Here is a 12,848-nt window from a genome sequence, read left to right as displayed (position 1 = left end):
ATGGTCAGAGCTGCGCTTGGACACGGCCCCTCTTCTCTAGTTCAGGCACCCCGGGATTCTCCACTACTAACCCCACTGCTGCGGGCCTTGGCTGTGGGAGCCCAGGAGTTGGAGGGTGAGCATGGCCTGGTCACCAGTGAGGAGAGGGGGGTGCCCGGCTCAGTGAGAGTAAATGAGACAGAATACTTTAATGCAGTATTTTAGAAACTCAAAGTTCACGCAAACAAGCCCCATGAACAAATGTCAAAACTGCAAATGACAGGACCTGGCCAGCGCTTGCCAGCCCACCTTTTCAGGCCTGCCCGAGGTCCCATCCCGTGGGCACCCACCCGTCCCGAGGGACTTCCCGGAGCCACGAGCAAGAGAACGGGCACAGGGCCTCACAAGCGCACGTTGCTGAAGGCGACCTTCTTCGGGGGGGTCCCAAGGGCTGCTGGGCTTTACACGCTGACACGGACGCATCTAGGGAGTAAAGGTGAGGGTGGGGAGCCCTCGGATCCTGCCTCATCGACCCCAGCCAATGCCACGTGAGCCCCGTGGGAGTCGGAGCCCCACAGGCCGTGCCCCGCGCTCCACGGGAGGGCTGACCTCGGAGGGAAGAGCCCGAAACACAGGAGCGGGGATGGGGGCGGTGCCCGGGGGCTCCACCGCCCGCGCCCCCACCCTGTGAGCAGCCCGAGCAGATGGCCAGGGCCACGCTCCCCTCCACCAGCCGGGAGCGCCCGCAAATGTGACCGCAGGGAGCCCGCAACCCACGAGGTGTGCAGGGCAACTCGGGTGCGGGGAAGTAGTGGAAATCCTACTTGCACTAATTTTTATAAGTAATCTTATTTTTTAATTTAAAAATGAATGTACTCATACTTAATTACTGAACACGTCATCACCAACCACGGGTCACACACATGCTTTTTAACACGGACTTGGCGCGCTGAGTGCAACGGTTTTACAAAGGCCACAAGCAAGCCAGGAGGGGACAGCGGGAGGAGCCCCTGGGGGAGGATGGGGTGCCCTCCGGAGTGCGTGGAGGAACCACACTCAGGGCGCCCGGGGGCAAAGCAGGTGGGAAGCTGCCTGAGGCACCGAGACCCACTGTCTCCAAGGCTCCCGGTGCGTCCGGCACCAGCGCCTCCACGCTCACCTCCTGCCTCTGCTCCTAAGCTTCATTGTTGGGGGAGGAATTAGCACCGTTTCCCAACTCGCTAATTTTAAGGCACAGCATCAAACAGACACATCTGTATCCGCAATCTGATCTCGCAGCCCACCCACTCGATGGCAGCCAGAAGCGGTGGGCGGGCCGCCCGTTCGGAGGCGGGTGGGTAGTGACAGAGCGCCGCCCTCGCGGGCGCCGGAGGCAGCAGGAGCGCTGCTCCTCGTCCACAGCGGGCTCCGGGCAAGTCGCCCTCTCTGGGCCTCGGTCTCCTTGCCCGTCACACGAGGGACTCAACACTGAGCCGAGATTCCGTGCGCCAAGCGCCTGCTACCTGCCCGCTGTCGGTGAGCCCCGGAGAAGAGGCCCGCCCTCCCGGGGGGGCCAGAGACACCCAGAGGCTCTCTGCGGCGGCGGGAGACCAGCGCACCTGCACAGCACACGCAGCGGGGCGCGGGAGCAGGTGCTGGAACAGCAACATTTTCTAGCCCCAGGGCACGAACAGGCCAGGAGGCCGGTGACAGAAGCAGGGTGTGGCCTGAACGTCCTTTTTAAGGACACCCTTACTCAGATGGAAGCCGCTACCATGAAATGGGGACACAGGTCATCACTCCTGCGGAAGACGACAGGAGGGAGAGTGCTGCACTCGAGCTGTGTCTCCAAGGCCAGGGCCCGGGGGACACTTACCTCAGCGCCACCAGCCAGGCAGCGTTCACGGAGCAGAGCGCACTGGGTTCGGATCACACACGCCGCACCAGGACTGCCGCAGGGGAGCCATGCGGGCCCAGGCTTGCGGTGCTCTGAGAGGACCCACACCGCCTCCGCGGCACAGCCCCAAGGCTTCGGGGCCCAGGAAGCCGAGGCGCGCACGGGCGGGGCCGGGAGCTGTGCTCCCGCTGAGAGGGCACAGAAGTTAGTCAGTACAGGCGGAGATGGGTTACCTGAATCCAGCAGGATGCAGCTTCCAAACGGAGGGCCAGGTGAGGAAGGCTCCGGGCGGCAGGAGCCCGCAGGCAGGGCTGAGTGGCGGAGGGCAGGCAGGGCTGAGTGGCGGAGGGCACGCGGCTGCCCCTCCCGCCCCATCCAGCCCCTCCTCAGCAGCCAGAGGCAGCCCGCGCGCACCTCTCTCCCGCAGAACCACAAGCCCTATCTCAATAAACACCTTCAAACTGGAGAGGGACGGAAGGCATTTTGTTTTGATTTCATTATATTTCCTGAAATTGCTTTTCTCTCTGGAATTTCTTTCTGCCACGAGCCAGTCCAGCTGCCCCCTTGGTGGGATAATGTGATAATACTGGTGACAAGATTGCGTTTCTAATAACTTCGCATATGGCATTTCCTGTAACAAAACAGGAGGGCTTTTTTACTTAAATGGATATAATAGAAATGTCAGCCTGGAAAGGTAACCTGAAAGGACAAGAATGTTAATGTATGAAATCAAATTCTGAAGCCGAGAGGGCTCTGCTCATCTGCAGGAGGCGGAGGTGCCGGGCCGAGCAGACAGGCCGGCTGGCATCTCACTACCCATCCTCTAGGCTTTTCTCGAGGGTCAGGAAAAGTGGAGGGAGGCGCTCTGAGAAAAAATCAGAGGCTGAGTCTGAACCTGAGTTTACAGAATGCAAATACCACTGCCCCTGCGCCCTACCGACAGGTGGAGAGCGTGATCCCGGCCAGGAGGGCAGGCGCCGGGCAGCAGGAGGGGGACAGCCCTCAGGTGGCTGGGCTCCGAGGAGAAGCTCTCGGAAGAGAAGGCCAGCCCCACTGGACAGACTGCTGCCTGGGAGCAGAGCGGCATTCAGACACCCAGGCAGGACAGCAGAACCCCACTCCCGAGACTCCCGCTAACTGGGAGCAGGGAAACGGGGCACAGGACAGGGGAGGAGGGTCCGAAGGAGCCCCACCCTTCAGGAGCCACCCACCGAGGCCGCCAGCACATGGAAGGCACGGAATGAGCATTTGTGAAAACCAGCAACTAGATGAGCAAAGGAACACACCAGAGTGCGTGTCCCCCTGGGAGGTGGACAGAAGCCGAGGGGCCAGGGCTGCAGCCATCCAGGAGGGCAGCATGTGAGCAAGGGCCGGGCCAGGTGTGGGCACGTAGGAGGCTCAGGCCTGCGGGTATCCTACAGACCTACCAGGAGACTGCTGATCTGCCATCTGTACCAGCCACTTCATGGCTCAAACACATTTTGCCCCTAATGTCTTAGCCGTGGAAAATCCTGGGACTGCTCCGTCCCAGGTCCCCATTACCCCATCTCTGGAACGGACTGGGCTCTGCTACGTGACGCTGTCCACAGACTGGCAGCAAGGCCATCACCCGGGTGCTGGTCAGACAGGCAGGAGCTCAGGGACTGCCCAGAACTAACCCCCAACTCGGCCCCTTCCCGAGATGCCCCGTGATTCATACGCACGCTAACGACCTGTGCCCTCAAGATCTTTCAGGGCTCCTCCCGAAAGGCCAGCGTAGGGTCCCAGCGGGACTGGAGCCTGGGTCAGCCACTCTGCAGGCGACGTAACCACTCTCACGGGGATGGTGGGGAGACGATGACACACACTCAGCCCTTGCCCACACCCCCGCGCGTTCCCCAACGTCACCCGTCTGACCACCACTCCTCTTGGCTTACTGAGAAGTCACCAAGGCCTGGCTGCGAAACCCGTGACTTCCAAGCCCAGAGCGCCAGGGGACCTGGCGGGAGGTCTCTCAGTTTGCCTGGAGCCCCCCTTCCCAGAGCAGGCTGGAGGGAGAGGACGGGCCGGCGCCCGGACAGAGACGGGGGAGCGCTGATGGCCGAGGCCCCAGGAGGGACGGCCCACACCTGGTCACGGTCAGGCCTGAGACGTGGCCGCTCAGCCTCGGCTCCAGGGCTTTCCTTCTCAGATGCCGTGGTGCTGGGACTTCCACAGCTGCCTGAACCCACCAGGGCCGGCCGAGATTCCCACGGACGGGAAAGGCTGAGAACCTGCCCGGCCCTGAAGGCGCCAAACCTACACAAGCCAGATGCACGCCGCCCACCTCCGTGGCCCCAACAGGAAGGTTTTCAAACAAACACACGGTCGAGAGACAGAAGCCTCTCACCATCCACGCGTGATGCCAATGTCAACATGCAGAATAAGCCACGCGCGGGGGCTGCTGTCAGGTCACGATGAAAAACAAAAGGGGAAGAATCCAGCACCTGACCCCCTCCACCCCTACCAGCCCCAGCATCCCAGCTGCGCTTGGAGCCGCAAATGTGCTGAGATGGAAGGGGGGCCCACGGTGCCCGTGCTCCCCGCCTCGGGGGGTGGCAAAGACCAAGCCACAGCACACAAAGGATTCCGTTTCTCAGAAGACAGAGCAGGTTCTGAGCTGCTTAAGCGTTTCCTTCCGTGCTACCCAAACCAAGAATTTTCAGCATTAAAAAGGAGGCACACGAGAGAAATCCTTCTAATAAGATTAGGAAGCTCGACTCTAAGGAAGGATGTGGGAAGAGGATGAACATGAGTGAGCAAAAGCAGCTGGTGGCATTTATGTTCTTTTGCAAGAGAAACAAACATAATTTGCTTTTCTCCAAGGTAAGGGGCCTCGATGAGGACACGGCGGCGTCAGCCACATGCCCACGCTCAGGCCCAGCGGTGGCAGCACGCAGGTTCCCACCGCGGAGGACGTGGGGACAACAGGACAGGTGCTGCTGAGGGGGTGCCCACACTGCAGCGACCCTGGTGACTCCCAGGGAGCCGGGGCAACGCGTATCAGATGTGCCCATGCCACAGAGCACCCTCCACGCCCCGCCGCACTGCCCTGGTCCCCACTGCCGCATGCCTCACTCACCAGCCACAGGAAAGCAGACGGGGGCCCCAGCACGCCACAGCCAGGCCCCCAGGGGTTCTAGGAGTCCCCCAGTTATGCTCGGAGGTGTAATGAAAACAAAACGCTGAGACAGTAAAAGTGCCAGCAGCCACTACTGAGATGCTCCTGGGAGGGAGGCCTGGCGGCCAGGGTGACACCAGCAGGAGGCCGTGGCAGAAGAGCCAGGGCCCGCCTACCCAGGTTGCAGGTTTAGTATCACCGCCTGCTCTCTGTGTCTCATCAGTAAAACGGAAATACCCCCGCCTCAACGAGCTTCCACAAAAAGGAAAGAAAATACGGTGTGTGAAAAACTTCACAAAATAGAGGCCAACGACTTACTGCAGGATGTGCTGGTGTGAAAAGCACTCAAAGCTAAACACACTCTTTCTACGATTCAGGTATTTAAGGTGAAAACTTACGTCCACACAAAAACATGCACATGGATGGTAACAGCGGCTTTATTCAAAAAGGCAACCAGGGTGTCCTCCAGTAGGTGACGGGTAATAACAGCGACACATCCAGAGAATGGATTTCATCTGAGGATAAAAAGAAGGGAGCTCTCAAGCCAAGAAAGGACACAGAGGCGCCTGAAACGCATAGTACTGAGTGGCAGAGGCCAGTCTGAAAAGGCTACACACCGTGGGACTCCAACTACACGGCCTTCTGGAAAACGTGAAACGACGGATCGGGGGTCGCCGTGGCGAGGAAGGAGGGAGGGGTGCCCAGATGCACACAGAGGACCGTGAGGGCCGTGAAGTGCCCTGTGTGATGCTGTGATGCGGGACACACGACACTAACCATTTGTCAAAACCCACAGAGAATCCAGCACAGAGAGTGACCCCTAATGTAAACTGTGGACTTTAGTTCGTGTAGCAGTTGGAACAACGGACCACACACTGATGCAGGAATGTCAGCGGTAGGGGATTGTGGGGCGGGGGAAGAGAGACGTGGGAACTCTCTATTTTCTGCTTAATTTTTTTGTAAACCTAAACTACTCTAAAAAATAAAAGTTATTAAATTTAAAACATGAACATTTAAAAATGTCACATACTGTATGATTCTATTTACACAATGTTCTTGCGAAAATTTCCAGAGACGGAGAACAGACTGGGGTGAGGGCAGGGGGCCAGGGTGGCTTTGGGGGGCAGCCCAAGGAGGCCTTCACGGGTGGAGGGTCAATCCTGCATCTCGAATGTGCTTACACAAATCTGCGCGGTGATAACCGGACAGACGCACACACTGTAGGAACGTGAGTTGTGGTCCTGATGCTGCACCAGAATCACCTAGGATGCTACCACCCAGGAAGCTGGTGGAAGATGCATGGGGGCCCCCCTTTCTACCATCGTCACAACTTCCTGTGCATCTAAAATTGTGTTCTAAAGAACATAAAACTAACCCACCCACCAGGCTCTAGCAGTCTCCTCCTTTACTGGGCGCTGTTCCCTGGCTTCTCCGGCTTCCTCTTCTCTGTTTGTTTGTTCCCTCTCAACCTCAGGGAGACCCCAGGAGCTCAGAGCCCTGCCCACCCTACTGCCGCCTAAGCGGTGCCTAGAACAGACGCCCCATAAGAATCTGTGCAACGACAAAGTGAAGGACAGAGTGAGTGAATGACTTTGGGTTCTTTCTTTCGATTCCTTTCCAGCCTTCCCATCTGCCTACATTCTGAGCTTAGAACATGTAAACCTTGCCTGAAGGTCGGCCTTTACAAATCCAGAAAGAATGTGAGGAAATATTTTCAACAGAATAATAAAAATAACCCACATCAAAATTCATGGGTAGGCATTTATGAGAGAAACTCTTAGAAAACTACAAGCAGATGCGGATTTCATTAATCCAATAAAGAGTATCTACAGAAAACAAACGGCACACGTGGCCCTCAGCGGTGAATTGCTGAAGCTTCCTGAGATCTGCGTGAGCCAAGCACCCGCGGGCAGCCAGGCTCGTCCGCGGGGAGACCTGCTCTCACGCTAGGGGATTTAGCCGGACTGTTAGGTACAGACGCGTAGCTGCCCTTCCACAGCCCGGCACCAACACAGGGAAGGCAAAGTCCGTGAGACACCATTACAGCTACATCGACACAGAAAACACCTGGGGGACATCTAGCAGCGCGCAAGACGCCTGCCCTAAAACTACCAAATGCTGCTGAGAGAAGTTAAAGACGATCCAAAGAAGCAGAAGAATTATAATGCTCTGGTTCAGAAAACGAAATAATGTTCAGGTGTCGTTTCTCCCCAAACTAGTTTATTCATTGTAATCCCAACCATATTCCAGGAGATTTTTTGTGTGTAAACAGACAAATTTATTCTGAAATGTATAAGGACATGCAAAGGACCAGAAGGAGCCCGAGAAACTTACAGAACAATCATCAACCTGGACGTTTACTACCAGACACCAAAGCACCATAAAGCTGCATCAGTGGAGACAGGGTGGCGCTGGCAGAAAGACAGACGGAACCAATGGGCAGAACGGAGGACGCAGAGGCTGAGCTGCCCGTCGGCGGTCACTGACTGACACTTAAGGCAACGAGACCGCACCCAGGGAACAGAGGGGTCTTTCCAGAAGCGGTGCTGGACCAATGGCACTATCAATGGGGAAAATCACCTTGTCACCTGCTTCACTCACACCTGAAACCAACTCCAGGTGCAGGTGACGCCCAAATGTAAAAGGCAAGACAGTAAATCAGAGCGAAGAGAAGAGTTCCTCGCCTCCAAAGGTCAGTCCACCACGAGCCACAGGAGCCGCCATCAAGGCAGCAGAGCCGACAGCTGGGCCGCACGCAGGCGGCCGCCGCTGCCATCCCCAGGCACGGGGAGGAGTGAGGAGGGCCCAGGAGAGGACGTCTGCCTCAGGCGTCTCCAACCAAGACTCCTACCGGCTCAGGGCGGAAACAGCCCTCTACAACCCCCGAACCGGGAGGGCCAGGCGGGAGCGGGCCCTTCACAGAGAGGACGTGGAGGCCCGCACCTCACGAGGCTCCAGGGTCTCACACAACGAGCTGGTACCTCCGTGCCCACCAGTGAGTCAAACCAGAGCCAGACCCGAGGGGCCGGGACTCTCCCACAACTGGGGGTGGGGGTGCACCCCGGGACAGGCACTGTGGGGACAGGCTCTGCGAGCAGCATTCCACACCTCAACGTGCCCACAGAAGCGGGGTCACCGCCGAGCCTGCCCTCACCAGGGACACAGAGCCTACCACCTGCCTATATTCCCTCCAGAAAACCCATCACCTGCTGTCCAGGACAGAATTCAAGGATGTGAAGGTTGACTTTAACCCAGGAGTCTCCCCACTCCTTCTGACCTAACGCACACCCCAACTTCTCCACGTACAAAGCAGGAACTGCCCTCATCCCTGCAGGGCTGAGCTACTTGAGATCAGGAAGGAATGGAGAACCTCAGAGCGAACAGGCTACTCTCCTCGTCTCATGGGTCGGCGCCCGCAGCTCTGGAAGGCACTGGGCTTCAGCAGAGAACCACAGGGACCTGCCACCCTTGGCCCAAGCCTGGGCCTCCCCGCTGCTGAGCTGCTGACCCCACTGCGGCTTGGCCGGCAGCTGGACAAGACTCACCATCACACAGCTCCTGCCAAACCACAGGTGATTTCTCAAAGCTGTCAAGCGAACACGAGGAACATAAAGAGGTAGGTTTACACAAGGTAAACAGCACAAATCCCAACAGCCAACCAAAGCCCCTCCGTCAGAAAAGGACCAGGACACTTGAGGGCAGCCTCCTGGGCGTAACGACGATCCTGGGCAGGGAGGGAGTCCCGGCAGTCGACGGACCCCTGAGCGAAGACTGCTCCCCCGGCCCAGGGAGACTTGCTCCCGGGAGCCTTCCTCCAGGACAGCCTCTTCTGGACACAAGGCAAGAGGAGCTCTGGCCTCTTCTGGGACATCCCCATGTGCTTCCTGCCTCAATTTCCCAAAAGCTCACCTTCTGCCCACGTATTTGTTTCTTAAGCAGCAACAGTGGGGGTCCCACGGGGGCGGGGGGACAACATCACTGCCAGACCGTGACCCTGGAGGTAAGACACCAATGACAGGTGTCCTCCTCCGAAGGCTGCTCCACTAGGAAATGGGGGTCGGGGGGGTGTAGGAAAGAGGGGGAAGGGGGGCTTTTACTTTCATTTTTTGAAAAAATTCATGCTATAAATTAGCTTTCACTGCTTAGAGTCTATAAATACAATTCTGTAACCATATTGTGGAATATTAGGGGCACGCTGGAAATAGCTCACTTCAAATAGGAAAATGGTTTGTGTTCACCCAGTTCTGGAAGCCAATTTTCAATTGCTTAAAATAGTCATGGTATTTTACCAAGGTAATTACACTCTTAGCTATCAGTAACAATTAAGCCCTTAGACTAGAGATGCTTAATAAGGTCTCAAAATAAAATCACACATTCCAAGCACTGTACTCTGAAATGTCAAACACGCAAATAGAGCCCTCCATGGGGCGCAGGAGAGCCCTGTCGGCGCACCTGGCCCAGTGCCGCAGCGGAGGGCGGGTCACTGCACTCGCCACGCCCTACCCCAGGGAGCTGGTCCAGGGGCTCCCAGAGGGGTGGGAGTGTCTCCCAAGGAAGACAGGAAGATCAGCAACCAGAGCACCCTCGAGACCCGACAGCTGCCGCCCTGGAGGTGCCTCGAGCGGGAAGCACGCAGACCACGCGCGTGGGAGCCGCCCGTGCGAGCCCAAGGGCGGGGCGGGGTGGGGGGCCGGACGTGCTCGGCTCCAACCAGAAAGCGGCAGCCTGGCCGCCCTCTGCAGACCGGCCGGACGAACAGCTTAATCATGCGGCTGGCAAGGTGGGCCCCGCGCGCCTGACCCGGCCACCAACCCACGGCAAACGTGCCTCCGAGCCACAGTTGGTGTAAGTCATCTGTCAGTGCCGGGCGATCGATACCGCCCCCCACCTCTCTCTCAGAGCTACGCCTGTCAGCGCAGCGGGCCAGGGCCAGGACCGAATTAGACCAAACAGCGCCATCAGCTTCCAACCTGCTGAGCAGGGGGAAGAGAGGAGTGGAAATTTCCTGCCTCGGGAGCCCAGAGCAGTGACCTTCAAGGCCAGAAACTGCCCGAGGAGGAAGCCAGGCACAGCGCACGATCACGGAGGTGCCGATGGATCCCGAGGCCGCGGCGCCCGCGGCGCTGGAGATATGCCCCCACTGAGGGGCCGCCCGGTGCACCAGCGGGACCTGTACCAGTGAACCGGTGCGACCCTGGTGAAGCAGAGCCGCCAGGCCGCCAACCCAGCCCACAAGGACACTCGCTGGGCGGCACGGGCACTGGACGTGGACGACACGGACAAGACCGACGGGCCCCGCACGAGGACAGCTCGCAAACTCGCCAGGCGTCTCCCCTGTGGGGCCACCGGCAAGGCTGGCGTCGAGGTCGGCCAAGCCTGACCCCAGGAAGCTCGAGTGACGTGACACACACGGCAGGGGACGTGCTGGAGAGGTCGGGACACGGTGAGCTTTCAGCAGCCGGAATGTGACCTGCCTCCTAAAAGCTTCATGACCAGGAGGTCCCAGGTTTTTATCAAACAATCAAGAACAGGCAAACAGTTGTCAGACGTGACTCCTGGCACTTCCCAGGGGGACGCCCCTGCCCCCAGCCCGCCAGGTCAGCGCGCCCGCCTGGCCGCTCACTATCAGCCTGAGGGCAGGTGGGAGGAGTCCGCCAGCATCTGGACAACCCCAACCCTCGCCTAGAGAACATCTGGGGACAGTTTCTGGCTTTTTCCTTCCTTGTCTTCTGAAATTTCAGCATCCAAGGCAACATTTTAAATAATGCTCTCTCACACAAAAATCGTAATTCATGCTCCAGCGAGCTGTGCGTTATCAAGCCAGACATCAGAGCCCCTCGGGCTCAGCACAGTTAGCAAAAACCCGGCCGCCCAGACGGAGCTGGGAGCAGGAACGCATCCCGCCCGCCGCACCTGCACACAGGTGACAGTTTCCCACTGCAGTCTACCCTGCGCTCCCTGGGCTCCGAAGGAGGGAAAGGCTGCACCTGCCCACCAGGCCGGAGGGAGGGCTGACCCCACCGTGAGACACAGGGGGTCGGGGCTGACATCCCGATACCCCAGGTCAGTGCGTGAAGGCCCCGGGCTCTGCCCTTCACAAGGAGGAGAGGCCCAGCAGGGAATCCCAGGGTCTGCATTTCAGAGCAATCCAGGGTAAAAACGCACAGGCTGGCTAAATCGCCAAGATGCTCTCCCCTTTGCTGAGGGGAGAGCTCAGTCTGATGTGAGCCGTGACTCACAGGCAGCGCTGTGCGTGTCTAACTGATCGAGAAGTGGGGACACAGAGCACTGGTGGCTCTGGGTGCACTGCACTTGGTAGAGACCCTGGCAAACGTGGGGGCCTGGAGAGAAGACTAAGCGTGGACACGGCAGGGGCGGGCCGGGAGCTGCTGGCCTGGAAGGCAGGCCCCCGCGCAGGCGCCCCATACCTTCGTCAGCAGCAGGACGCGCTTCTGCAGCCGCCGGGCCAGGGCCTCGTGCATCTCCCGCTTCTTCCTCTCCTCCAGCAGCTGGCTGCTGAGCTGGCGGACCTCCTCCTGGAGCTGCAGCCTGGCCTTCTCCAGCCCCCGGGCACTGCAAGAGGCAAAAGGGCAGAGTGATGAGGCCTGGCCCCCAGGACAGCACCCAGTGACGGCCCCCAGGCCCAGCGCGGCCCACGTCACTCAGGTCCCAAAATAGAGCCGCACGTGCAACCAGCCCGCTGTCGCTTCCTCACTTCTGAATAGCTACTTAAAGCCTTTCAGGAGCTTCTGGATTTCAAAGAGTCGCCCAGGGTGATCCCAGAACACGGAAGGTGCGGGGGAGGGAAGCTCAGCTCCACACACAATGGGGAAAACGCCAGCAACGCGGGCTTCGTTCGGGAGGGCGCCTCTGAAGGAGCTGAATCACCAGGGCAGGCGCTGCCCACCCGGACCGCAGTCGGCCACAGATGCGCAGCTCCGTGCGGCGCGGGGGCGTCAAGTACCAGCCCAGGGCGGGCCCCTTCCACAGACATCCTGCAGAGTCGAGCCCCCCCGCAGAGCTCCGACAGCAGGGGGCAGACCCCGGGGCACGCGCTTCCCTCCGCGGCCAGCGCCCTGCCTCAGTTCACACACTTGACGTTGTTCTCCGGTTACCGTTACAGCCTCTCGCCTGGGCAGCCTCCGGTGCCACCAAGCCGCCCCTCAGACTGCAGATCGGATGGGCACCCATGGGCTCACATGCCAACTTCCTGGCAGGGCACCTTCAGAGTTTGGTCTTTGCCGCTCTTTCCCTCAAAACTCCATCAGTCCTTCACACCCTGTAGGGACCGTCCTCTGCCCTGCCTGTTCCCACACAGGCTTCAGGAACCCCCGTCCTGCCCCACCTACACGGGAGGTGCCCACACGCAGACACCCCCCCGGCTTTTTGAGGGGACGGTGATCAGGAGAGTTCCCGGGAGGGAGGACGCCCCAGGAAAAGGAGGCGCTAACCCCACCGGCGGGTGGGCGGGTGAACCGTGAAGCATGGGCCGACGGTGCTGTGTCCACGCTCTTCTTTCAAGCAGAGGAAACCTCTTCCCAAGACAAACCTTTAATATTCTGCTTCTGTATTTTTCTTTTGAGATCTTACCAGGATTATATTACAAGGTGCTATTTGTAACATTTAGCTGGGGTGACGCCCAGTGACAACGAAATGACTTCGAAAATATAAAAGTTGGAGCTGAGGGGCGCTAGAGACAACACCACCTGCATCTTGTATCATTCTTGGCATCCAATTTTTTCTTTCTTTGCTTTGATTACACGATTTCAAGAAAGCCTTAATCCACAGGGATGGCAGACAACGCTTTCTTTGGAGGTGGTCTCCGCTGTGCTAATTTCTTCCATTTCACATCTG

The 12,848-nt window shown here is 58.6% G+C and overlaps 1 protein-coding gene across 2 annotated transcripts in view; it reads right to left on the bottom strand.

Moving 5' to 3' along the window:
• MAD1L1 (mitotic arrest deficient 1 like 1) overlaps positions 1 to 12,848 on the bottom strand; it is a 315,793-nt gene that overhangs the window by 156,013 nt on the left and 146,932 nt on the right. For both annotated transcript variants that reach the window (XM_060032547.1, XM_060032548.1), the window contains exon 11: positions 11,423 to 11,567. In XM_060032547.1, the coding sequence (XP_059888530.1) occupies positions 11,423 to 11,567 (145 nt within the window). The remainder of the gene's footprint in view (positions 1 to 11,422; positions 11,568 to 12,848) is intronic.

This window comes from Delphinus delphis, chromosome 15 (assembly GCF_949987515.2).
Source record: "Delphinus delphis chromosome 15, mDelDel1.2, whole genome shotgun sequence".
Lineage (NCBI taxonomy): Eukaryota > Metazoa > Chordata > Mammalia > Artiodactyla > Delphinidae > Delphinus > Delphinus delphis.
Note: the sequence above shows the minus strand (reverse complement) of the source record. Positions and strands in the feature narration are given on the sequence as shown.